At 44.4% G+C, this 26154-nt stretch overlaps 2 protein-coding genes and 2 non-coding genes across 6 annotated transcripts in view; 2 read left to right on the top strand and 2 right to left on the bottom strand.

Annotated features, from left to right (window-relative positions):
• Plekhh1 (pleckstrin homology, MyTH4 and FERM domain containing H1) overlaps positions 1–2433 on the top strand; it is a 50118-nt gene extending 47685 nt beyond the window's left edge. For both annotated transcript variants that reach the window (XM_087911701.1, XM_087911702.1), the window contains exon 29: positions 217–2433. In XM_087911701.1, coding sequence (XP_087767827.1) covers positions 217–372 — 156 coding nt within the window. In that variant the 3' untranslated portion in view covers positions 373–2433. The remainder of the gene's footprint in view (positions 1–216) is intronic.
• Pigh (phosphatidylinositol glycan anchor biosynthesis class H) lies at positions 2434–12505 on the bottom strand. 2 transcript variants are annotated; one of them, XM_048415491.3, is made up of 4 exons: positions 12260–12505; positions 6465–6674; positions 4456–4536; positions 2434–3287 (listed from the first exon to the last, which is right to left on the bottom strand). In XM_048415491.3, exons 1-4 carry the CDS (start codon positions 12437–12439, stop codon positions 3195–3197), a joined length of 564 nt encoding a protein of 187 aa, XP_048271448.1. In that variant the 5' UTR covers positions 12440–12505; the 3' UTR covers positions 2434–3194. The 2 variants fall into 2 exon arrangements, with proteins under 2 accessions (XP_048271448.1, XP_048271447.1); XM_048415490.3 differs by having other exon boundaries at positions 4456–4539; positions 12260–12495.
• Positions 12506–22504: 9999 nt separating this feature from the next.
• LOC125388111 (U6 spliceosomal RNA) lies at positions 22505–22608 on the bottom strand. The gene has a single exon (XR_007228124.2). It is a non-coding gene; the product is annotated as a U6 spliceosomal RNA (small nuclear RNA).
• Positions 22609–25831: 3223 nt separating this feature from the next.
• Positions 25832–25935, top strand: LOC148120501 (U6 spliceosomal RNA). The gene has a single exon (XR_015739351.1). It is a non-coding gene; the product is annotated as a U6 spliceosomal RNA (small nuclear RNA).
• Positions 25936–26154: the final 219 nt, after the last annotated feature.

The following is a 26154-nucleotide window of genomic DNA, read 5'->3' as shown; positions in this document are numbered from 1 at the left end:
TCAGAGACTCTCAGGTCAACAAAGGTACATTTCACTGGCCTCTAAACATCACACTAGTCCCTTTCGGGCTTTTCTCCTGAATGAGCAGTTTAAAAGAGAAAGCAGCAAAAGTTCAGGAAGGCTATGTGTACCCAATGTTATAGCAGGTGAGAAACTCATGTGAGAAACTCAGCATAAGACAAGGCTAGTTCAATTTCTTCACTTCTCTGACCTCAGATCACAGAAACTACCTTCATGATCGCCAGCTACATGAACCACTGTTCTGCAACTGTGAACCTGTCCACCAAGCTGCCTGCAGCTCGCCAGCCCCGAGACCTGGATGGACAGCTCTTTGCTTCTGTTTCCTGCACTAAGGGGCCAGCTTTGCTGTGAACGTTCCTCCTCCCCACACCCCTGCCACCACTGGTGCCTCTGGGATTAGAGTGTGTCCTGGAGCATGCTACTACTGTGATGGGCCTGACGGCCCCTTCCGAACCTGTTCTGTGAAATGTGTACTTCAGGGTCTCTGAAACCTTTGTACTCTTTAAGTGCCTTATCTTTCAAGGCCCAGCATTTTAAAATCCAGACCCAACATCAAAACTACTTACTATTTCTTTTACAAGAATACTGACTCTGGATGCTACCTGATTCTAGATTGAGACAGGGATGGCCCATAGTTACCAGGGCAGTGGTACTGTATTTGGGCTTCTGCACTGATACTCAGGGAAGCTCATCTTTTTATACTGTACACGCTCCTTATGTGGGGGCTTATACTTGAAGTTTTCTGAACATCCCTGAACAAAATAGGACTAAAATTCCTAATTCACCTAAGTTCTGGCAAATGCCTACAAATCTCTAAAACTGGACAACTTTCCCAGATGGAAAGACTAACAGACTGGAGAAAAATGACACGCCTCCCCCTACTGGTGAGGAGGCATTTGCTATGCTCCTACTGGGGCTGCAGCTCTATCTTTTCAGGAGAGCACACTATTCCTGTTAAGATGCAAGCTTTTTCTCTCACACTGGACTAGCACAGGCAGGGGCAGATCCAGTCTGCACCCTCCCTGTGTCATTTTAAGGCCCACCGGGGCTTAGTGAAGGCTGTGCTCACTACTGAAGGACGAGGTAGTCATTGTCTCTCCACCCTCTGAAAGACCAAGCATGTGAGTTTTGCTTGTTGCTGCTGTATGAGGCCAGGAGACAACACATCAGAAACACTAAAGACACCCCCCCTCACGCCCCATTCCCAGAAGGCCTGGATTGCTCACCAACACTTCTGGTAGCTATCTTCTGAGAATTAATTGGAAGCACGGGAGATATATATTTTTTCCCTAGTAGTATATGGAAGTACAAAGTTTCTTTTCAACTTTTGCCTTCCTGAGGCAAAAGTTACTCCCTTTCAACCTAGACTTTCTGATTTTGATAAAGATGATCTTAATCTCCACCTTCCTCTGAAAAAAATAGTAAAACCCAAAAGTTCATACTTTGATTTTCCAACATATAAAAAAATCTAAGTTTATTGTATAGCTCTAAGGTAGTTCTATCATCTTTCAGTAACACGGTCAAGGGAATAGGAGGAATACACTTTTAACTCAACAATGTGTATACTGCACACTACAAATTAGTTTGTCAGATTGGCTCAGCTGCTGTAATCTTGCATTTCTCATCCTCTGGACTGACAAACATGACTTTACAAAGGCCTAAACAAGCTTGACAGGCAGGAGCCATTTCTGATCCAATGTCAACTCCTGCCCCAGGATTGGGTCCTGGGGTTCTAGTGGACACAGGTCTACCTCACGTCACATCACTCTTGAGTCCTGACAACTCCTTCCAGGCTAGTGTCAAAGGCAGAAAATGCAGTTCTAGTGGGCCACATTCCCAGGGACCCTTAAAGCCCAAAAGGACGTGGTCTACTCTCGGGTTGTTTTTGTTTTGTAATAGAGTTACACATAATGGAACTGTTTGTACTAGACTTGGAGGTCAGATTAGCTGCCTCCTTTTCTCTTTAAATTTTCTTCTTTCCTTTCCTTTTCCTTTTCCGTTTCCTTTCCTTCCTTCAAAAACAGGGCCTCACTAGGAAGTCCTGGCTGTCCTGAACTCACTATATAGACCAGACTGGTCAAAAATTCAGAAAACCACCTGCCTTCCAAGAGCTGAGATTAAGGGCCTGCACTGCCTAACCCAGCTCCCTTTCTCCTTCCTGATCTCTAGGAATCTCAGAAACTGCCTTAGAAACAAAGGCTTCTGTAAACTGACTTCTTAACTCTTGAACGTGACAGTCCCATGTCTGGGAACCAACATGAACTCTCTGACTTTTCATCTAAGCCCTCTTGGCCCCAGCAGCTTTTGAAGCAATAGAAAATACTGAGTAACAGAAAGGTACTAATGTGCTCGACACCCATGGCTGAAGTGCTGTGTACGCCTGTCAATAAAAAGCTGTCAGTGAACCAGCAATTCCTGTGTGTTTTGGATATTTATTTATTTTCGAGTTGAGACAGTGCCTCACCATGTAGCCCAGACTGGTCTCAAACTTTCAATCCTCCTGTTGACACCTCTTGGGTCCTGGGATTACTGGCATCCTTAACACTCCTAGCTAAACTGAGGATTAAGAGTCATCCTGCAGAGATCATAGGTGCTAGATGGACAGAGGCTAGCCCTTTTTAAGACATTTTATTCTTGCTAATTCATACATAAAAAAACTTATTCTTTCCCTAACTTTTAGACAAGAGTCCATGGAGATGGAAATTCTATTTTTCTTGTAGAATCTGGCACCAGTCTCAATACTACACAGATTTTAACACAAATATAAATGTGCTCAGAAACTTCACAGAGTGCTCTTCATGTGAATTACTTTTTTGGGGGGAGGGGGTCCTCACTATGTAGCCCTGCATGGCCTCAAACTTGAGACCACCTGCTTATGCCTTGAGTTCTGGGATTAAAGTATGTGCCACTATGTCTGGCCTACTTTTGATATGTCAAAATCCTTAAGGTTTCCCCGTGACTAGTAATGTAGATAAAACCTATAAGGGGAACTTTATATCTACAACACTGAGTCAAGTTCCAGCCACCACCTCTATAGCTCTGAGATCACTTATCCATTTTGATTCCCAGGACTGTGTCCACCTAGTGATTTTTACAGTACAGAAAATAAACCAGCCACTATGGTCTAGGAGTCCTCTCCCAGAAAGACAACACTGGTATATGAATGCTGAGATTCATGGGCTTGTTGATGTGGCTTTCTGGTGTGCCAGAATCTCCTGGCAGCTCCTGTATACTTCAATCAAGCAGTCCAACCGAGGCTTGGCACTCTGAATTCCAAAGGGAAGAAACGCAGAGTCAAGGAGAATAGAAGAAGAATCCACTTGCAACCTCAATCTCTCACATACATCATGGCACAACTGTGAGCTAAGAGACACAGGTCAAGCCTCTGGGCACTTTTCTGGGAGCTCTCCAAATCTGGCCTTTACGGAAGATAAAAAGCTTGTTTGTTTGTTTTGAGACAGGATCTCTTGGTATTCTGGCTGTCCTGGAACTATGTAGACCAGGGTGGCCTCAAACTCAGAGATCTTACTTCCTCTGCCTCCCAAATGCTGGGATTACAGGCATCAAAATACAGTTTTTAGCCTGACAAAAGCATATGACAGTGAGACAGACCATCTCAAAAAGTGTCACAAATTGTAAAATGTACCTCAGAGACAAGATGGGCAGTTTAAAATGTACATTCTGAGAAGATTTTGTATTATAAAATGTAACACAACTAAAATTTAAAAGAAAAGCCACAAAATAGGAAAATTACATGTAGAAAGTCTATTTAATAAATGTTTACTATTCAAAAATAACACAAAATTATTACAAATATATAACTGATTTCTAGGTTCTATTCAGCTAGTAGAGAAAACTGACAGTTTAAAACAAGAGGATTACAGGCTTGTGCCACCAATGGTTTTTATTGTAAGATCAAAAGAAAAGATAATCTAGACATTATTTAAAGCCTAGCAATAAAATAGTTAAACAAATATTTCAATATAATAGAACATAATTATTTAAAGTAAGTATACTGGCTGTGGTAGAAAAGATGTAGATAGACAGACAGACAGACAGACAGACACTGGCTGTGGTAGAAAGGAGATAGATAGATAGATAGATAGATAGACAGACAGACAGAGAGAGAGAATATCTCAGCCTCACTGTATTAATGTAAACTTATACAATGGTAGATTGACAGACTGGAAGAATGTGATTTGTAAGCAGAAATGGTTATGATTGGTAATTGTCTTCTAAGATTTTTGTGATTAAAAAATATTAATATTTTTTAAAGTATATCTTCATCAGAGAGAGGCTGCTAAAATCTAAAATAAATCCTAACTTTTACTCACTCTGACAAGAGAAATTCATGTCAACTGAACAAAAGAGGCAAGGGTAAGCAGACAGAGAAAAGGTAGGTTTTTGCAGGAGGAAAGGAAGAACACTGCTCACCTGGAAGACAGGAACTACTTGGGATATCTCATGTGGCTTCCCTGGGTCCTTCAATAAAATGCAGAGGTAGTAAATCACCTTCTGCTGTAAGAAAAGACACCAGACAGAGGTCTCAGTGAAACTCATCTTGTTTCATTTTCCTTCAAGGGAAGAATAAGATCCTTTCCACAAATTACCTCTAAGTAGTGAAATATTTGACAACTTTTGAAGTAGAAGAAAAGTTATTTTTATCCTTCGTTTATTTATTTTTTCGAGACAAGGTCTCTCTGTACTTTTGTAGCCTGTCCTGGAACTCACTCTTGTAGACCAGGCTAGCCTTGAACTCACAGAGATCTGTCTGCCTCTGCCTCCCGAGTGCTGGGATTAAAGGCGTGCACCACCACTGCCTGGCTTTCATCCTTTATCTTTATTTGATATATAAAAAAAGTTTTTTTGCTTGTTTTTGCTGAGACAGGGTCTTACTATGTATCACTGGCTAGCCTGTTACTTGCTATGTACACCAGGCTAGCCTCACTCACAAAGATCCACCTGCCTCTGCCTCCCAGATGCTAGGATGAAAAGCGTGTGCAACCATGCATAGCAAATAAAGAAAATAATAATCACTGAATTGTAATGTACTCACAAATAGAAACATCAAAGCTAGATTAAGGTAACCAAACACTTTCCAAGTCTCAAATTCCGTACGATCAGAATGTCCACTCTGAAGCCACAGAGCTTTGCTTAGGGTTTTATACTTTATCAATTGCACTTTTATGCCACTTACCCACTACAAAACAGGGGAAAAATGACACAGAGTTGAAACTAGAATAAGGAGCTTTACATCTTCCTTCATGATTTCATGTGTCCCTTTGCCTACATTCTGTTTTTTAAAGGATTAACCCCCTTAAAAAAAAAAAAGGGCAAGTATGTTAGTATGAACCAGAAGTCCTACTAATCAGGAGACCAAGGCAAGTGGTTCCTTGGAACTAGGTTAGATATCAGAAGCCAACCTGAGCAACATAGTGAGACCTCATTCTGAGAAAGGAAGCAAATGCTTTTGCATCTGAGCTACGAGATATAAGTCAAAATGCTGATTCTTTCTTTATCCATGACAGACTGCTACCTCTGTAGCATTTGCTATGCTTTTTAAGAGAGTGTACTCCTATTTATAAAAAAAGCAAAAGTTTGTTAGCCAGGCATGGTGACATACGTCTTTAATCCCAGCACTCAGGAGGCAGAATCTGTAGATCTCTTGAGTTTGAGGACAATCTGGTTTATGTAGTTAAGTTCTAGGACAGTCAGGGCTACACAATGAGACCCTGGCTCAAAAACAGACAAAAAGAGTAGGGGCAGGGGGCTAAAGAAATGGCTCAGCAGTTAAGAGAGCTTGCTGCTTTTCTACAGGATGGGGGTTCAGTTCCTAGTGTCCATGTCGGGTGGCTCATACCACCTCCAAGGGATCTGACCACCTCTTCTGACCTCAACAGGATACATACACAGACCCACACACATAAGTTAAAATAAAAATTTATAAAATTATGAACAAGCACAAAGAGATAGAGGCAGGAAGATGGGAAGTTCAAGGCCAGCATAAGCTATACAGTCAGACCCTGACTCAGGAAAAAAAAGTTTACTGTAAGGCAGTACAGGACTACATTTGGCAGCAACCACAAGCGTCTTGTTTATTACATCCTTCGATTCATCAATGGTATGTCTGAGTGAGTAAACTGCACCATTATGTAAGTATGTTCTGTACACCCAGCAAACTGGTAAACGATGCATTTCTTAGAACACACCCCATCACCGAGGAAGGCATGAACCATAAAGAAACTTATTTTAATGTAAGTTTCTCTTTCATGGTTCACAAGCATGCCAGTCAAAAAATAACTACTTGCATTGGAACGGAGGCTCCTTAAGTTTAATTCTGTGACAATGAATGCTTTATTAAAACTCCATTTAGCTCTCAGCATTCCCCATGAGCTGACTGCCTCCATGGAGAGTTCAGAGATACCCCGTAAACACTTACTTACCATGTAAATAGCCTCATTAATGATAACATCCTTGACCTTGTCCATCTCTATGAAGGTGGTACTTTCTTTGCCAGAAGCATAGGATGAAGTCATCTGGATGCCAAGTGAATCGATGATTAACAGAGTCTCCTGATCAATCTTCACAAAATGGAGGTAACCAAGCAGGCCTATGATGGTGATGAAGATGGCAGCAGAGAGGATCATGCTATTCTGAAGAGAGAGCCAGGCACAGGCAGTAAGATTACCAAATGCCCCTCTGTGGATGTGTGATACACAGCGAGGTAAACCGACCATGAGGGAGAAGGCCTTTGCTCTGGTCACTACACTGTGAGGTGAAGGGATGACAGCACGCAGAGTGGAAGGGATCCAGACTATTAGTGAACAGGTCTGGGATGCTCCCAGCAAAACATCCGCCATCATCACATCTATCTCAGAAATTTTCTTCCTAAAATAACAACTTAAGGACCCAGTGCTTTCCCTTTCCTATTCCCCCTGAAAAATAGCACAAAATTACAGACACAACTGTGAAGCGCTCTGTACAGCAGCTAATACGACTCCCTGAATGATAGTCACTGATATTTTTCCTAATAGAATTTGGAATAAATTTTGATTGGTTTAGAAGCAGATACATGTCACAAACCCAGCCAATGAGATGTGGTAGTCAGAGGTCTACAAAAGAGGCCAATTTATTATACTATATTTTTAAAAAAATATGGGTAGAAAGAATGGAGAAAGGAAAGTGGGGTAAGGGAGGGAAACAGTACCAGGGCATTAAGATTAAAGCATCCAGGGATAGCCTATAATGCAAGACTTAGTTGGTGCAGAGATTTATTAGAAGTCAGTGGTTTCTGATGGGTACACTCTCCAACAAAGACAGCCGGGCTGAGGACTAAGAGTATACTTGAGGGTGTTCGTATGAGAGGAGCCAGGGTCAAATAAGGCTCACTCAAACTCTGAAATCTTTGGACCTTACTTCTTACTGTGTTAATAATGGCCCTCATCATTTTCATCTCCTTTTGTTCTGCGTTACTTACAACTATGACCAAATGATGTGTTAAGGGGTCAGAAAATGGTAGGCAGGTTGGGGTTGTAGCTTAGTGGTAGAGCATTTGTCTGGCATGAACAGGCCCTATTGGATCCATATCACTGCCCACTGCACCCACCCCAACACGCACACAAGAGCTATGGATGTCCTTCTGTCTAAGACACATTTATAACCTTTACCACTTCTGAAGCTGAAATGTGGGACTTTTTTGTTGTTGTTTCTTTTATTTGGTCTCTCACACTCTTGCTCCCCTGACTCTAGAAGGAAAAGGAAATCACTGAACTAGTTAGTGTCTTAGGATTTCTACTGCTGTGATAACACACCATGACCACCTGGGGAGAAAAGGGTTTCTTTCAGCCTGCAATTCCCCATCACAGCCCATCACCATCACTGGGGGAAGTCAGGACAGGAACTCAAACCGGGCAGGAACCTAGAGGCAGGAGCTGACGCAGAGGCCGTGAAGGAGTGTTGCTTACTGGCTTGCTCCCCATGGCTTGCTCACCCTGCCTTCTTATAGAATCCATCAGCCAAGATTGGCATTACCCACATCAATCATCAGTGAAGAAAATGTGCCACAGACTTCCCATGGGCCAATCTGGTAGGGGATTTTCTTAATCGAAGTTTCCTCCCCCAAAATGAGTCCAGTTTGTGTTGTTGACATAAAAACTAACCAGCACACCTAGAATCAGTAAAGTTCAGTAATATTGACCACATTCACAAAGTCAAGAAATGTCTTACTCTTTGCACTGATCAGCCCCCCTTTAACCTGACTTTAATCAGATTCTTCTAAGTATTCTATGACCTCAGCATCTGTCTTTAATGGGCTTGAATGCCCAGTCATCCAGGAATTGTGCTTGTGCTGAATTAGCTTGAGAGAGGTCATCCTTTGAGGGCAAACCCCAATGACTATATACATATCCCCACAGGCTGTTTTTTGTTTGTTTGTTTGTTTGTTTGTTTTAAACAATGACCCTTAGGAGGACATATCAAATTTATTTTTATTTATGTGTTTTGCCTGTATTATGTCTATCTGTGTAAGGATATCAGGTTCCCTGGAAGAAGAGTCACAGACAATCAAGAGTTGCCATGTGAATACTAGGAATTGAACCCAGGTCCTCTGGAAGAACTCTTAGCCAGAGTCATCTCTCCAGTCCCAACATATCAAGTAGAAACTGTTGCATTTACCTTCTGCAATCATCCTAACTGGACAAGCACTGTGATACACACCTTTAATACCAGTACTGAGGAGGCAGAGGCAGATGGATCTGAGTTCCAGGCCAGCCAAAGCTACACAGTGAGACTTGTCTCAAAACAAAACCCAGTCAGGCGTGGTGGTGCACTCGTTTAGTCCTGGCATTTGGGAGGCTGAGGCAGGTGGATCTCTGAGTTCAAAGTCAACCTGGTCAAAGAGTGAGTTCCAAGTCAGAAAAGGCTGCACCTTTTAGAGACCCTTTCTCTAAAAAACAAACAACAAAGAACAAAAACAGGCTGGAGAGACAGCTCATCGGTTAAGCTGATCTTAACAGAGGACCTGGGTTCAATTTCTAGCAACCACACGGTAGCTCCCAGCTGTCTGTAATTCCAGTTTCAGGGGACCTGACACCCTCTTCTGACCTCCTTGGGCACCAGGCACATGCGGTACAGACAAACATAAAGGCAAAACACCAATACGCAGAAAATAAAATTTAAATAATATAAAAGGACAAAAAGAATATGGGTCAGAGACCTACAAAGACTAAAATATTAATTTGGCTTTTTAAAGAAAAGGTTTGCTGACTCTGTTCAGATAATTACTTTCGGCTGATAAATGAGAGCTAGAGCTGGGCCTCTGGTGACCCAGAAACATCAAGTTTCAAGTAACTAACTTCCAGGTGTAGGGAAATGTCTTGTAAACAGTACAAATCGAATAAACATTATGGAAGAAAGGCCAGATTAAATTCAGATGCAAGGTTGATACATAAGTGAGTCTAGTCGGGCAATGGTGGTGCATGCTTTTAATCCCAGCACTTAGGGAGGCAGAGGCAGGCAGATCTCTGTGAGCTGGAGGGCAGCCTGGTCTACAGAGGGAATTCCAGTACAGTCAGAGAAGAAGGAGGAGGAGGAGGAGGAGGGAAAAAGAGTCTAGAATATTGTGTTACTGACTACAACTGTTGAAGGAAGTGGAAAGGAAGAAGGGGGAGAGGAGGGAGAGGGCGGGAGGGCTATAAAAGAGTGGAGAGTGAAAGAGAGGGGCAGAGAGAGATTAAAACACACAAGACTGTCCCATGAAGACTTCAAGGCAGCAGCCTTCACTGGTGCAGAGAAGACAGTGCACGCTGAGAGGTTAAAGCGCTCAGATTGGAATAGCATTGGAACTGTGAATTCAAAGGCACGGAGAATGACAGGATGAAAAACAGTAAATGCTCAGGGAATTTCACCCACTCAGCTTTCTGTTAAGATAATCTGCCTCAAAGTCCATTTTCCTGGCTAGAATTCTAACAATGCACTATTCATTTGAGTCAGGGTTGGAAGCCACGTATTTGAATGTCTCCTTTGAGAGCTTTTTTCACTGCAGATATTCATTACCTTCATGAATAATTTTGAGCAGGGGCAAAGATCTGAAATTTTGGCACACAGAGCCCCAGGGAAGTGTTGATGTAGGAGGGAGCAAGCATTACTCCTGCACTTGGGGGACATTAGGGTTAATGTACAAGAGGGGCATCAGTACAGCAGGGAGCTGGTGTGCTGTACACACCTGTAATTCCAGCACCTGGTGGGGGCCGAGACTGGAGGATGGAGAGAGGACAGCCTAGGCTACACGACAAGGCCCTGTATCTCAAAACAAACCAACACGCAGTGAACACGACTGCCTGCGATCGGTTAGAGAACACAATGGAAAGGGATTTCAAAGTCAAGCACCTCTGGTTTTGAAGTCCGTATCTGTCACCTGGCCAACATCAAGACTATTACGTTATTACTCTTTCTGAACCTTTGTTCTCTTCTAAGGTTGAAGTAAGAAATTCAGTAAAACAGCTAGCTAGCACTCTGGGCATGTAATATGTTCCTCCTTTCAGATAACTGCACAGGTATCTGGAATATAGGCTAGCATTAAAGTTCAACTGGGCACAGTGATGTGTCCCTTTAATCCCAGTACTCAGGAGGCAGAGCCAGGTGAATGTCTGCGAGTTCAAGGTCAGCCTGGTCTACAGAATGAGTTCAAACCAGTCAGAGCTACGAGGTGAGACACTAATGACTAATGCCCCTCAAAATAAAATAAAGTAAAATAAAATAAAATAAAAAAAATTCAACTATATTATAAATTGAGGGGAGGGTTAGGTCAACTTAATGACTTCAACTGATCTGTGAAGAAACTTTTAGATACAAATTGGTACACTGTGTAGCCCTGATTGTTCTGGAGCTCAGGATGTACACTGATATAGACCGGGCTGGCTTCAAACTCCCAGAGATGCTCCTGCCTCTGCTTCTCTAGTGTTGGGATGACAGGCATGCATCTCCACACCCAGCCTACTATTTACTGTGTGGAGGTCAGAGGACAACTTTTGGGAATCGCTCTTTCCTTCCATCATGTGAGTTTTAGGATTCTCAACTAAGAGCATCAGCTGCTGTTACCTGCTGAGCCATCTTCCAGGCCGTAAATGAGTGGTCTTAATTTTATCTATTTCTGTGTAAATTATCATGTCCTGTCATCTGCTTTGACGGCATAAAAGCTCATGGGCCAGGTGTGATGAAGCACACCCTTGGTCCCAGGTCTAGGGAGGCAGAGCAGGCGCCACATAACTTGGCCTATAATCCAGTTTCAGGCCAGTCAGTACTACATATACTGAGACCCTAAAAAAAATTTAAAAAAAAAGAAAGAAAGCAAATGGATGTTCTAATACAAACAATATGCAGATTACAGAAATAAACAGTTCTGGTGTACTTAGCTCTGGCGAGACCACACCGGGAATATTTTCATTTCAGGGCACTATACAGGAAACCAGCACTCATCCTGAGCAATTGGATAATACTTTTTACTTGAAAACTGTTACAAACTCACGGCATTTGACATTCACAGTATTATTAACCATCTTAGATATGTGAAAAGTGGAGCTCAGAGGGAAAAAAAACCCAACCAAAAACACTAGAAAGTCTGAAAACTGAACATAGAAAACACTCATGCCCTAAATTTGGCAATTCTTCAGAAAGTGCACTTAAGGCCGTGCAGTGGTGGTGCACGCCTTTAATCCCAGCACTCAGGAGGCAAAGGCAGGCGGATCTTTGTGAGTTCGAGGCCAGCCTGGTCTACAGAGTGAGTTCCAGGACAGGCTACAGAGAAACCATGTCGGGGGGGGGGGGGGCGGGGAGGCGGGGGGGGGCGGAGGGAGAGGGGACGACAAAAAGGTGTACTTAAATTGGGGGAAGGGTTGGGAGGGGGAGGCGGTTGACATGGCCTGGAAACGCAGAGATCAGGAAGAAATAGTGCGCTCCTCCGGCACACACACGTGCACAGCTGCGTCTGCAAAAACCCCTTTCTGGAATTCTGTGATACTCTGGCTACTGTAAGCAGTGAGGCGTGAACGGAGGAGGAGCATCCACTGACAGTTCTCCGAGGAGGTGCGCACTGGGGATGAGCAGGGCAGCCACCCAGTGAGGGAGAACAGTCCAGCCACGGGACGGCGTCCCGGGCCCAGAGTCCCCACACTCCGGCCCGGACTCACGGGTCAGCCCTTTTTAAAGCGGTCGCCTGCGAGGGTCGAGCGCCAGCCTTTACCTCGCACAGGGTGAAGAGTCCGTAGGCCGCCAGCCACACGGCGCAAGTGACAGCGGTCAGCGAGCGCAGCGACAGCCTAGCCGAGCTGAGGCCGAACTCGCGGCAGTACGGCGAGTAGTAGCGACGCCGCAGCACCACGCGGCCGCCGCAGATATCCGAGAAGCTCTTCTCGTCCTCCATGGCCGCGGGCGCCGGGCGCTCGCGCCGCTCTAGCGCACCCGGAGGACCGAAGTCTCGCCGGCTCCCGACCGTTCCGGAAGTGGCTCGGCCCCGCCCGCCACGCGCTCCGCGCAGCCGCAGTTGCGCACCGAGAGCAGAGCAAGGGATTGAAGCTGGTTCTCCCAGTTTGTCCGTAACCCAGGCTCTCAAGATTCGTGGCACCAGTTTCGGAAAGATTAAGATCTCTGTTCACCCGACTGACTCATTTATATTGCTACTCCAGAGTGAGCCCCAAGAAATGGTCCACAGGTGTGTTCATTCATTCATGCATTCATTTCCTTGCGAAGGAATTTTAGGTGCTGATGATTCCCTGTTCCCCAGGTAGCTTCTTTTCTAGTAGGAAAAAGCGATACGAATGTAACTTAAAATAGTATTATTGGCAAAAATATTCAGCCCAGTAGAGAAGGACTGGACAACCTTAAGTGAAGTTCTCATCACTAAACCTACAAGGATGAAGGCCACATTGGTCTGGAGGATGTTGGGAAAGAAAATCTCCAGAAAAATAAAAGGACCGGGAAAAAGCAAAACTTGGAGGCTGGAACAAAGTTAAGTCACAGAAATCAAAAAATTGGAGAGAGGCTAGTATGAACAGGAAAACAGAGTTAGGAACATAGGTAAGCATAAGACCCGGGTTTGGGCTGGACAGTGTCTTAGCTGCTAAATCAGTCCCAAAGATGGGAGGAGAAAGAACACAGTCACAAACCATCATGGCCACATTAACGAAAGCAAGTTGTTAATAAAAGTGATCTTTTTTATTCACATACACGAGCTGCCTCCTCGTAAGGCAGGGTTCAGGGGTCTGCGTTGGATGTGAGAAAATCAAGGCGTTTATAGCTCAGGAGTAGAATTTGGTGCGCAAAATAGTCAGGATTACAGGAGCAGAACATCAGCATGACAAGTTAGTGCATCCCGAAACAAAAGCAAGCTTGCAAGATAGGCATAACAAAGTAGTTATAGCAGGTCGTCATCATGACGAAGTCATAGGTGGTCATATAACCCTTTGAAACAAAGGGTTTTTTGCAAAGGTAGGGTTGCAAGACGATTACAAACAACTTTTTCAAAGACATGATGGCCATTCCTGGAACAGGCAATACAGAACCATTTGTAGTTCAGGTTCAGACTGGGTTCTTAGAATCTTTTTACGGAGCTCTCGTTTTAGTATTTGCTGTGTGTAGATTTAGCAGTTGTAAAAAGACCGTGTTAGGAGCCGTCCTGGTGGCTCTGCAGGTAAAGGCACCTGCCTCCAGGCTGATGGCTTACCTTTGTTTCATGAATCCACAGTGGGAGGAGAGAGCCAGCTCCCACAAGTTGTCCTGTGCTTGCCACATGCTCACTCGCTATGACATGCATGCACCTACAAATAAATAAATGTTTTATTTTCAAGAATGCTGTCTTACAATGCTTTTATTCAATTTGATTTTGGTGGGTGGTATTTCAAAAAAAAAAAATCCACTCTATAGCCCAAGCTGGCCTTCAACGTGTGATTCCTCAGTCTCAGCCGTCTCTGAGTGCTGGGCTCTGCCATAGCTCATATGAGAGAATTATTGACTACCATGCATATTAGAGTCCTTATTGGCCAGTGACTACAAGCAGGCTGGAGCCTCAGAAAATGTCTTGGCCCCTGAAACTTAAGGGTACAGCATTTTTAGAGGCAAAACCCACAATGACACCACTGTCAGGTGTAGGTCAGAGAACCTGGTAACAATTGTTTGGGCTATACATTCAGCAGATATTTTGGTTATGCATTTTATTTGTTTATTTGTTTTTTGAGGCAGGGTTTCTCTGTAGCTTTGGAGCCTGTCCTGGAACTAGCTCTTGTAGACCAGACTGGCCTCGAACTCACAGAGATCCACTTGCTTCTGCTTCCCGAGTGCTGGGATTAATTGGTTATGCATTTGAATCATGGTCAGGGTTATGGAAGGTCCTGAATGTGTTGCCAAGGCAGATATGATGACTATTCATGGGTTAAGGGGTCGAAAAGCACCTGAGCAGACAGAAAATGGAGTCAGGATAAGATCAGGAGATATGGCATTTCCTTAGTCATGTCAATTAAAAGGATACACTACTATGCAAGGCTCTTGTTGAACTGTCTTATGCATTTTAAGATATATGCAAATGTCTTCTTTACTTTTCTATTGCAGTGACAAGATACCATGACCAAGGCAACTTATACAAGAAAGCATTTAATTGAGCCTCACCATCCTAGAGGGTGAGAGTCCTTGACCATCATGGCAGGGAACATGGTGGCAGGCAGGAAGGCATGGCACTGAGCAGTAGCTGAGAGCTTCCCTCTGATCCACAAGCTCAAGCTCAAGACAGTGGGAGCCCCAACAGGAATAGTGTGGGCTTCTGAAACTTCAAAGCCAGCCCCCAGTGACACACCTTCTTCAACAAAGCCACATACCTCCTAATCCATTCCCCGCCTACTAGAGACCAAGTGTTCCAATATAAGATTCTATGGGAAAGTGGGTGGTGGTGGTGGCGCACGCCTTTAATCCCAACAGTCGGGAGGCAGAGGCAGGGGGGGGGATCTCTGTGAGGTCAAGGCCAGCGTGGTCTGCAAAGTAAGTTTCAGGACAGCCAGGTTACTGGCTTTGTTAATTGTCTATTTCATTTAGACTGAGATGTTTCTGATTCTCAGAGGGGTGTGTGTGTGTGTGTGTGTGTGTGTGTGTGTGTGTACACGTGATGGTGATTGAACCTGACCCTCAAGCGTGCCAGTGGCTTTGTTGTTGTTGTTGTTGCTTTCCTGTCTCTCAGTATACTGAGTGACAGGTTTCAATTGAAACCTGGGACTGTGGGATATTTTGAAATCTGTGGCCTTACTTAAATCTGTTGTCAGGACTCTTCTGCCGCTATTGTGTCCGGGAAAGAGATCCCTACAACATTATCACCTAGTGGAGGTAGAAAGAAGTCTAGGCTGGTCACTTAGCCTCCACTTAGCCTGGCTGGGGAGGTGTTGTTAGTGCCCAGTGGCTGGAGAGGAAGTCCAATTCCCTGCATATTCTCTGGCATGGGACTAGTGGAGGCTCCCACCACTCCACAGGGATGAAAGTCCTCACTGCACCCTGGTGGCCGGGTGAGGCAAGTCCTTAGACCAGAGGAAGATAAATTTGGGGGACTCTCAGCCTTTGGGGACAGAGCTAGGAGGAGAGACACGCTTTTTCCTGTGTTGTTTGATCTGGTTTTCTGTCTTGATAAGCCGCTCTTTATTTTGTCCTTTGGGCAGGAGGAAGCAGGTTTTCCTCCACGCATTTTGTGTGTGCGCCTACAGACATCACCACATCGCCCTTTCCTTTTGCATATGGTCTGAGGTACATGAGGAAAAAGCAAAATCACGGAATGAAGCAGTGCCACTCCTCAGGGTCCCTGGGCGGTCTTCAGTGGAAGTGGGCAATGCCTTTTCAATCACATGTCACAGAGCTCATGGCCAACGTGCCTGTGACCAAAGGTGGGTTAATAAGCAAAACAATAACTATTATTGTTATTACTGTCACAGTGACAGGGTTTCACTGTGTAGCCCTGGCTGTCCTGGAACTCACTCTGTAGACCAGGCTGGCCACAGATTCATAGAGATTTGCCTGCTCTGCCTCCCCAGTGCTGGGATTAAAGATGTGCACTTCCATACCCAGCCAGGCTATTGTGATTTGAATTGTACTAATACACAGTTTTGTAAAGAAAAAGGAACAGTTTGAGAATTTTGTCTATTTCTATGAGTTTATAATTCATTTAAAATAGCTATATATCAGTCATTAAGGTGACTTACCCAGTAAAGGTGCTTGCCACCGAGCCTGGCAACCTAATGTCAATACCCAGAAAACACATGGTGGAGGGAGAGAAACCTTGTCCCCATCCCCATCCCCTGTATTTACAGCAGAAGTGGTGGCTCAGCAGTTAAGGGTGTGGCCTGCTCTTTCAGAAGACTGGTTTAGTATTGTGTAAGGCAGTCACAACTGCCTGCAACCCAGCTCCAGGCAATCTCTCGCCCTCTTTTGGCCTCTACAGGCCTCCACACAAGGTAAAAGACAAAGCAGTGAGGTAGTGATAAAGAGGAGACCAACCCCAGAGTCCGAAACCAACTTGTGAGTTCCAGGCCAGCCAGAGCAACCTAGTGAGACTATGTCTGAAATAATCCCAAAACAAAACAGCACTACCAAAACGAAACAAAACACTAACCTTATTTCTTAAGCTATTGTTCCACTGTTTTTCCACTCAACGAAAAAGTCTAGTAATTAGTCTATGTGAGAAGAAAACGGAAGAGCAGGGCGCAGAGGCCGGCAGAGGAAGGCAGACTTCTGTGAGCTCAAGGTCATCTTGGTCTTCAGAGTGAGTTCCGGGACAGCTGGGGCTGCGCAGAGATCCTGTCTCAAGCAAAATAAATCAAAACAATAAATGTCAGGGAGACTTCTCAGCCTGAACAAAACACCAGGACCAGAATCCAGATTCACAGCTTGCTGGGTAGGTGTGTGGTCCACCTGTAATTCCAGAACGCCAGAGACCAGGGCTCGCTAGGGCAAGACAGACTGCTTGGGGAGCTCGGGGACCAGCGACAGGCGCTTTGTCAATATATAAGGTGGAAAGCAACTGAGAAAAACTGGCATTAACATGGGGATTTCACACACCCATGCACACATGCCCACTCACCTGCACACACACTTGTGTATACACACATGAGTATGTATATCACATATACCACACACTCGAAGACCGCGGAGCTCTTGTCTGTGGAGTCATAGCGCCCTCTTGTGGCCTTCCACGATAGTGATACTTGGTAGTTTCAGTTTAATTCGCAGAACATCTGGCTTTTGTGTGGAAAGTTTGTCTTTCCTCCTAATATCAGCGTGTCTTGTGTCCTAAATAGGATATCTTCATCTAACCTCTTCCATAAAGGCTCATAGATCTAGTCAGAAGAGGAGAAGGAAATGATTCTAAGAGCCAGAGGTGGTGGATGAATCTAAACACAACTGGATTGAAACACGTGAGCTCAGGGGACCATGACAGCACAGGTTCAAGCCAGACTGGGTCCTAGCACTAAGAGGGGGACGTGAACAAGGGTCCCATCCTAACCAAAAGACCTATTTGCAGTTGATTGCTAGTAAAGGAGAAAACCGTTTTCTCCATTGGAGTGCCACTGAATACACTGGGCATACGAATCACAAGCCAGGGTAGACCCCACACCCAGGAGCTGACCAACAGAAAATTATTTTTATTTTTGTTTTTCTGTTGTTGTTGCTGTTGTTCTGTGTGTGTGCTTTCTGTTTCACAAAATTTAGTTTCATGATTATAGTAGGTGCTAAAAGTGTATTTGTATGTTTTAAGATGTGATGAGACAAAGTCTTAAAAAACCATCCTAGAATCTGGACAGTGAAGGTGCACTCCTTTAATCCCAGCACTAGGGAGGCAGAGGCAGGCAGACCTCTGTGAGTTCAAGGCCAGCCTGGTCTACAGAGGGAGTTCCAGGACAGCCAGAGCTATACAGAGAAACCATGTCTTGGGAGGGGAAAAAAAGGATTTTTCCTGAGATGTAAAATGACTACCTAAGTTTTGAATGCGAGGTAATTAATTCGAGAGGCATGACTGAGGTGGCACTGGAGGAACGAGAGAAGGACTGGCTTATACGGCGAAGAGTCTTCCCTGGCCTCCCGCTGTTAGACTGCAGGCATCTGTACCGGCTGCTCTTAGGGTCCCGGCAGATCCATCCTCAGCTGCAGCCCTGAGAGCTCCTCCTGTGTACATTCGCCGTTTCCCTTTAAAAGGTGGGCTTGCCCACCTCAGGACTCTCTCTTCTCTTTTTCTCTCTCCTTCTCTCTCTCTCTTCCACTCTCTCTCTCTCTCCCTCTCTCTGTTTCTCTTCTGCCACTCTTGTCCCCAGGGACCACCCTCTATCCTCCTCCCCGCGTCCCTTTCTCTCTCCTCTTCCAATAAACCTCCCATGTGAGCCCTGTTGCATGGCGTGACTTCTCTTTGTGGTGTTTTTTCAAACTCTGCCTGCTATGCAAATCAAATATTTAGGATTGATTGCTTGGGATTGTGATGAGGGATTTCTCTCTGTATGCTATGCATATGTTTTATTACCATTGGCTAATAAAGAAGCTGCTTCAGTCTATGGCAGGGCAGAATATAGCCAGGTGGGAAATCAGAATAAAGATACAGGGAGTAGGTAGAGTCAAAGAGATGCCGTGTAGCTGCCAAAGGTTTAGTTGCCATTAGGTAAGTGGCGACTGCTCTTTTGTTTCCTGGCTGCCCAGACCCAAATAATCACACAGAAACTATATTAATACAACACTATTTGTCCTGTTAGCTCAGGCTTCTTATTAACTAATTCTTACATCTTAAATTAACCAATTTCTATTATTTAATATTTTATCACGAGGCTCATGGTTTACTGGTAAGCTTCCCTACAGGGTGTCTCTCTGACTCTGCCTACTCTCTCCCTATATCTCTGTTTGGATTTCCCATCTGACTTTGCTCTGCTTTATTTATTAGCCAATAAAAGCATCACATATACAGGAAGACATCCCGCATTAGCATTGACGGCAGGATGATGGTGGGGAGGGTTGGCTCAGTGGTAGAGCTGCTTGCCCAGCAAGCTGGAGGCCCTGAGTTCCACTCCCTGCATCACAGAGGAAAAAAGAAGGTTGCCTGCAGGTGGCACACGGGACTTCCTGGAGCCTGTTTACCTTGGCAGTTGTAACAGGAACATGCCCGGGCAAGGGCTGCAAAGTTCAGTGTGCTTGTCCAGGAACACTGAGTACCTGGGTGACCTCCGTTGGAAGAGAGCAGCCAAGCTTTATTTTGAACATGTGTCCGGTTAGCCACTTGGAACCTAATTTGAGGATTCAAGAGATGTTTCTTCAGTGACTGCAGGTGTGACACGCAGGATCCAAAGTTTATTCTCAGCCATTGAGTCAGAACCTTTGTCGCTGCAGTGACCAAGGGTCATTATGTTTTTGTAAAGACTTCTCTGGTCATTCTTTAAAGAACTGAGACAATTGTGATAATAGAGCCTCAAACTTGTGACAATAGGCAGGCGGTACTGGGATGGGAATTGTTCTGGTACTAAGGGGACAATAAAAATTAGGACAGCAAAAGGCCCCAGTGGACTAGATGAACATCTTGCTAACGAAAAGCCCCCGAGGGATTACCATACGTGAACACAGAATTACTTCTAAGGATCTTGTGTATCTGGAGTTTTCAGCCTCTTACCGGCTGCCGGGACACAGGGTGGACACCAGTGTCCCTCAAAGGCTGTGGCCAGAGCAGGTGTTCTCTTTGGTCAGCCTAACTGTTGGGATGGAAGACAAAAGAGGAACTTCACATCATTTTTGGTTCTGTTTTGCTTTTTCCTATTGCATGTTTGTTTTGGGGGACCCTCAGGGAAGCTTGTGTAAGTTGACATTTTGCTTCTGGGGAGATGGCTCAGTGGTTAAGAGACTTGCTGCTCTTCCAGAGGACCCAAGTTAAGTTTCCTGTACCCACATCAGCCATTCACAGCTGCTTGTAACTCCAGCTCCAAAAGATCTGATGCCCTCCTCTGGCTTCCTTGGGTACCTGCACACATGTGGCACACACTCACTCTCTCTCTCTCTCTCTCTCTCTCTCTCTCTCTCTCTCTCTCTCTCTCTCACACACACACACACACACACACACACACACAACTAAATACACACAAATATAGATGTTGAGGTGGGGGTGGATGGAGAGACAGCTCAGCAGTTACAGGTGACCCTAGTGCCCATGTCAAGTGGGTCACAACAGTCTATAGCTCTAGTTCCAGGAGATCCAATGGCTACTTCTGACCTCCGCAGGCTCCTGTGCTTGTGGATACACAGTCCCATGAAGACACACCCATGCACACAATTTTAAAAATAGAATGAATCTTTTAAAAATGCTAAAAAAGAAGGTGTTGGGCTGGAGAGATGACTCAGCAGTTAAGAGCATTGCCTGCTCTTCCAAAAGTCCTGAGTTCAATTCCCAGCAACCACATGGTGGCTCACTATCATCTATAATGGGGGTCTGGCGCCCTCTTCTGGCCTGCAGGCATACACATAGACAGAATATTGTATACGTAATGAATAAATAAATATTTAAAAAATGAATTAAAAAAAAAGGTGTTAGGCTGTCGGGAATTGTAAACCAGTCAGTCTGCAAGGCTAGTTCAAACGACAGGTTTGCCAGCAGCAATCCCTGTGCTCCCCTCTAACAAATGACACAGAAAGATGACTCCGAGGGAAACCAAAGATGGTTCCTGAAAGTATCAAATATGAATCTAATCACCTTTAACCAAAACACGAGTTTCCAAAATGTTTTCTTTCTCCTCGTCCTAGTCTGCTTTCTATTGCTGTGATAAAATGCTCTGACCAACAGCAGCTCGGGGAAGAGTTAATAGGCCCACCGGTCCGTATCACGGTTTATCATTGAAGGCATCAGGGCAGAAACTTAAGACAGGAACCTGGGGTCCAGAACTGATACAGAGTTCACAGAGACACACTGCTTCCTGTTCAAGGGCTTGGTCAGCTTGCTTTTTAATCTCAGGACCTACTGGGGCAGGGGAGGGGGTGTTGTACAGCCTACTGTGGGTTGAGTTCTCTCACAGCAAGCATTAATTAAAAACAAGCAAACAAAAGCCCTGCAGACTTGCCTACAGGCCAATCTGGTAGTTTCTGTCTAGTTGATAACAAGCGAGCCAGTCTTGCCTTGACTGGTCCTCACTGTAGGGTTCTGGGCGCTGGGTGCTAGGAAGTATCTCCCTTTGCCAGGCTTTTGTCAGAGGTCCCAGGTCTCAGCTGTCCAGCCCCGGGGCAAGCACTGCTCCTCTCTGAAAGCCCCGCTGGGCCAGGAAAGTTCGGGGTCATTCTGGGTTAGTTTTGTCCAAAGACTTAGCAAACTGCAACTCTATGGACAATAATTTTTAATCATGAAAATATTTGGAATGTAGGACATTGCTGACCATTTGAAAACACTCTAGAACATAGATTACTCACTTTTCACTCACCTAATGGAATCTCTGCAATATTTACTGGGTAAGTAAATTAAGATAAATATGTAAGTTAAGATGCTTATTTTCTATCTTGAAATAATGTCTCTAAGTCCTCTATCTGGGCTGTGGGAGGTTTGGATTCAAGAGGACTTGTCTGATGTAATCCAACACTTCCAGACACACACCCAGTCTCGGGAGGCTCCTGCAGACACCGAAGCTCTCCTTTAGGCAGTACTGGAGGGCCTGGGAAAGTAGGGCTGAGGACGCCGCTCAGTGGATAAAGGTGCTTGACCGCTGGCTTCCATGATGGAGGGATTGAACATACTCCTGAAAGTTGTCCTCTGACCTCCACAAGTATACCATGGGACATTTGTGCCCACATTCAAACACACACACACACACACACACACACACACACACACAGTTAATTCCTTTATCTTTTTATTTGTTTGTTTGCTTGTTTGTTTTGAAGCAAGATCTCTCTGTGTATCCCTGGCTATTCTGGACCTCTATATGTGGACGAGTTTGAACCTAGAGATCTATCTGCCTGCCTCTGCCTCCTAAGTACTAAGAATAAAGATATATACCACCATATATGGCTATTTATTTTTATTTTATGTACATGTGTGAGTAGCTGCATATATTCTTGTGTGGCATTTTTGTGCCTGGTGCCCCAAGAGGCACGAAAAGGGCTTCAGATCCCATGGAACTGGAGTCATGGGGGGTTGTAAGCTCTCATGTGGGTGCTAGGAACTGAACACAGGTTTTCTGCAAGATCAACAAACACTCCAAACAACTGAGCCATTCTCAACTCTGGAACCACTTTTCTAGTCCCTGATTAAAAATTATTTTTCCTTTTTTCTTTTCTTTCTTTTTTGTTTTTTTGTTTTTTGAGACAGGGTTTCTCTGTATAGTCTTGGCTGTCCTGGAACTCATTCTGTAGACCAGGCTGGTCTTGAACTCACAGAGATCCACCTGCCTCTGCCTCCTGAGTGCTTGGATTAAAGGTGTGTATTACCACTGTCCAGCTTAAAACTTTTTAAAAAATATATATAGATTACTTCATAAATTTGCGTGTCATCCTTCCTTGGGCCTTGCTCATCTTCTCTCTATCGATCCAAATGAGTTTATGTGCTGCCAAAGTGAGTACTGGAAAAAAAAATTTTTTAAAAAAAAAACAAGAAAATAACCAAGGACCCACTTGTTTTATTTTACTAATGACTGTTTTTGAGACAAGGTCTTGCTATATAGCTCAAACTATAACAGGGCTCCAGACCTTAAGGCCCCTGACCGTAGCACAACTGACTCCATGATGTAGTGCCATTCAGGTTGTAAAACTCAATGCGTAGACCACACCACCTGCCCAAACGAAAGCAGACCTACTCCATCAAAGTCCATAGTTCTGGGGCAGTCTCTAAATGTACTAACTTGGCTTTTTGGCTTCTGTAGCTCTGCTTTTGACTAACTACTCCTGTTAACTGAAGTGTGTAAACCAGAACATGTTTTTGTGTGTGTGTGTGTGTGTGTGTGTGTGTGTTTAAGAGCTCACCCTGAGAAAAGCTCAGAGCTACACTGGGATCCCAAACACCCAGTGTAGTCACCGGCCAGCTAAAAAAAGACTTCCGATTGCCTTAAACCTATATCTGAGCAGTCTGCTCTGGTGAATACCCCACAAGACTAGTCTTGAACCAGGATCCTCCAGCCTCTACCTCCTGCGTGTTGGAATTACACTCAACCCCTTGCAGGATCCCGCTTCTTTTGCCCAAGAAGAGCAACAAAAAAAACAAAAACAAAAACAAAAACAAAAAAAAAAAAAAAAAAACGTACTAGAGAAGAATTTGAGGAAAAGGCGATGTTCTATTTAATTTGAATATTTATTTGCTTATTTCACAGCACCGGGGATGGAACCTAGGGTCTCACGCATGCTCGGCAAATGCTCCACCACTCACACAAGCTTTATCCTAAGCAGCAGTCTGCATGTGGGGAGATGCAGCAAAACACGGGACCCGAGTTTGGATCCCTAGTGCCCACATGAAAACCAAGCATGGCAGTGTGACACCTCTGTGATCCCAGTGCTGGGTAAGGAGAGACCTTTGGGGACAGGATTCGCCAAAAACCATGAGCTTCAGGTTCAGTGAGAGAGCCCCTCTCAAAAAATGAGATGGAGAGCGAACGAAGAAATTAGCTTTGATCTCTGGCCTCTGAACATGCTCAGGTATGGGCAAGCCTGTGAACACATTTAAACACACACACACACACACACACACACGCACGCACGCACAGCCTGCACACCAGGCCTGGCCTGTGTTGAGAAACTTTCCACACTGTCAGCAAACAGATACAATACATGGGGAACAGTCTGATGACATTTCAATTTGGCTGCAAGTGGTAAGAAGAAGCTTCTGGAAGCTGCTATCTCAGAGTTGAGACAGGGACACATCTGAGCAAAGGCTGCAAGTTTCAGTGTATGGTTCTTCTAGAACACCGTGCCTGTGACCTCGCACTGGCAAATGACTATCAGACTTGGCCAGTGAACTGAGACCCAATTAGCCACGTTGGACCCTTCTTGGAGATTCGGCTCTGCAAACGGACAGAAAGATCAAGAGACACACAAGGCAAAGGCTGGAAAGGTCTAAGTGCAGGGATTTCCCTTTCCGGGAGACTGCGTTGTCAGCCTCCTGGCATTGGATGTGTCCTTACTCCTGGAAGCACTCTGAACTTGAACTCGGCCTATCATTTATTTATTGAGGTACAAGTTCTTATTATCTAGTTCGGGCTGGCTTCAAAATTGCAGCAATCCTGCCCCCCCTCCCCCCCGAGTGCTGGGATTTACAAGTGTGAGCCACCTCACCTGGCCCCTCGGGTGCTTTCATTTACTCCTGCACGTTTGTCCACCAGCAAGAGGAAGCTATGTAACCTGTAACCTGCTGTTACAGTTTAGATCCAACAAATGTCCGCAAAGGCTGTGAGCTAACAGATTGGTTGGCAGCTGGCGGGGGAGTGACTGAATCTTTGACCTCATCAACAGACTTATTCTTTGACTTCCTTGTGCAGTACTTGGCACATTTTCTCACATATATCACGAGCACAATCAAGTATATGATTATTCCCAGAAAAGAAACTCATAACAAAAATTAAACAAAAAAGGTTTTAATGTATATTATGTACAGGTATTATATAAGGCTTTATTTATTTATTTATTTATTTATTTATTGAGACAAAGTCTCACTATGTAGGATGGAACACCACCTGTGTAGATCAGGCTGGTCTTGAACTCAAAGCCTCTGCCTCCCAAGTGCTGGAATTAAAGGGCACATCATTATCTGTGATGGTTTGAAAGAGAATAGCCTCCATAGACTCATCTATTTGAATGCTTGGGCCCCAGCTGTTGGAACTGTTTGGGAAGGATTAGGAGGTGTGGCCTTGTTGGAGGAGGTGTGTCATTGGCTTTGAAGTTTCAAAAGCTAACACCATTCCTAGTTAGGCTTTTTTTTTTTTTTTAAAGATTTATATCCTTATTTATGGTGTATATAGTGTTCTGCCTGCATGTATGCCTGCAGGCCAGAAGAGGGCACCAGATCTCATTATAGATGATTGTGAGCCACCAAGTGATGGCTGGGAATTGAACTCAGGACCTTCAGAAGAGGTCACCTCTCTAGACACCCTAGTTAGTTTTTTTTTCTCTGCCTCCTACTGTGGTTACAGATGTAAACTCTCAGCTACTGCTCCAGTGACATGCCTGCCTGTCTGCTGGCATGCTCCTACCATGACGGCCATAGACTCAACCCCTGATACTGTAGGTTACCAATAAACCCCTTTTTCTATAAGTTGCATTGGTCATGTGTCATCACAGCAGCGGAAAAGTAGCTAAGACACCATGCCTGGCTAACAGAAATCATTTCCTTGTCCTCTCATTTTCTGTTACCCTTGGCTATGAAAAATTAAATAATACAGCTCAGTGGTTGAGAGCACTGGATGCTCATCCAGAGGTCCTGGGTCCCATTCTCATCACCTACATGATGACTCACAACTGTCTATAATTCTAGTTCCAGGGGATCCAATGCCCTCTTTTGGCCTCCAAGGGACCAGGGATGCATGTGGTACACAGACCTACAGGCAGGCAAAACACCCATACATATAAAATAAATAGTAAAGAATTTTTAAAAGAGGGACTGGAGAGATGGCTCAGTGGTTAAGAGCACTGGTTGTTCTTCCAAGAAGATCTAAGTTTAATTTCCAGCACCCACATGGTGTCTCACAGTGGTCTACAATGAGATCCAATGCCCTCTTCTGGTGTGCAGCTGTGCATGCAGACAAAGGACTCATACACATAAAATACATAAATGAATAATTTTTTAAAAATTTGTAAGATGGTACTCGCTTCGGCAGCACATATACTAAAATTGGAACGATACAGAGATTAGCATGGCCCCTGCGCAAGGATGACACGCAAATTCGTGAAGCGTATAAAAATAAAAAAAAAAAGAAAAAAAATTTGTAAGATGGATAAATTTAATAGGCCTTTGGACACCTAGTTAAATTAAAATTATATTTATAATATAATTGTTCATATCTATCTTGCATTTTTGTTGTAAATCATTGTTATCAATCTCATTAAACCCATAGCAAGATTTCCTTTTTCTTTTCCAGTTTCAATTTTCAGAACTGACATTTAAAAGCACCGGATCAAGACCAT

Source organism: Myodes glareolus, chromosome 11, assembly GCF_982192425.1.
Source record: "Myodes glareolus chromosome 11, mMyoGla1.1, whole genome shotgun sequence".
NCBI classification, from domain to species: domain Eukaryota; kingdom Metazoa; phylum Chordata; class Mammalia; order Rodentia; family Cricetidae; genus Myodes; species Myodes glareolus.
Note: the sequence above shows the minus strand (reverse complement) of the source record. Positions and strands in the feature narration are given on the sequence as shown.

Coding starts and splice junctions, on each gene's coding strand:
- Pigh (XM_048415490.3), bottom strand. CDS start 12,439: ATGGAGGACGAGAAGAGCTTCTCGGATATCTGCGGCGGCCGCGTGGTG. Junction 6,675..12,259: donor GACTCTTCACCCTGTGCGAG/GTAAAGGCTGGC, acceptor CTCTCTCTTCAG/AATAGCATGATCCTCTCTGC. Junction 4,540..6,464: donor TTAATGAGGCTATTTACATG/GTAAGTAAGTGT, acceptor CTTTTCTTACAG/CAGAAGGTGATTTACTACCT.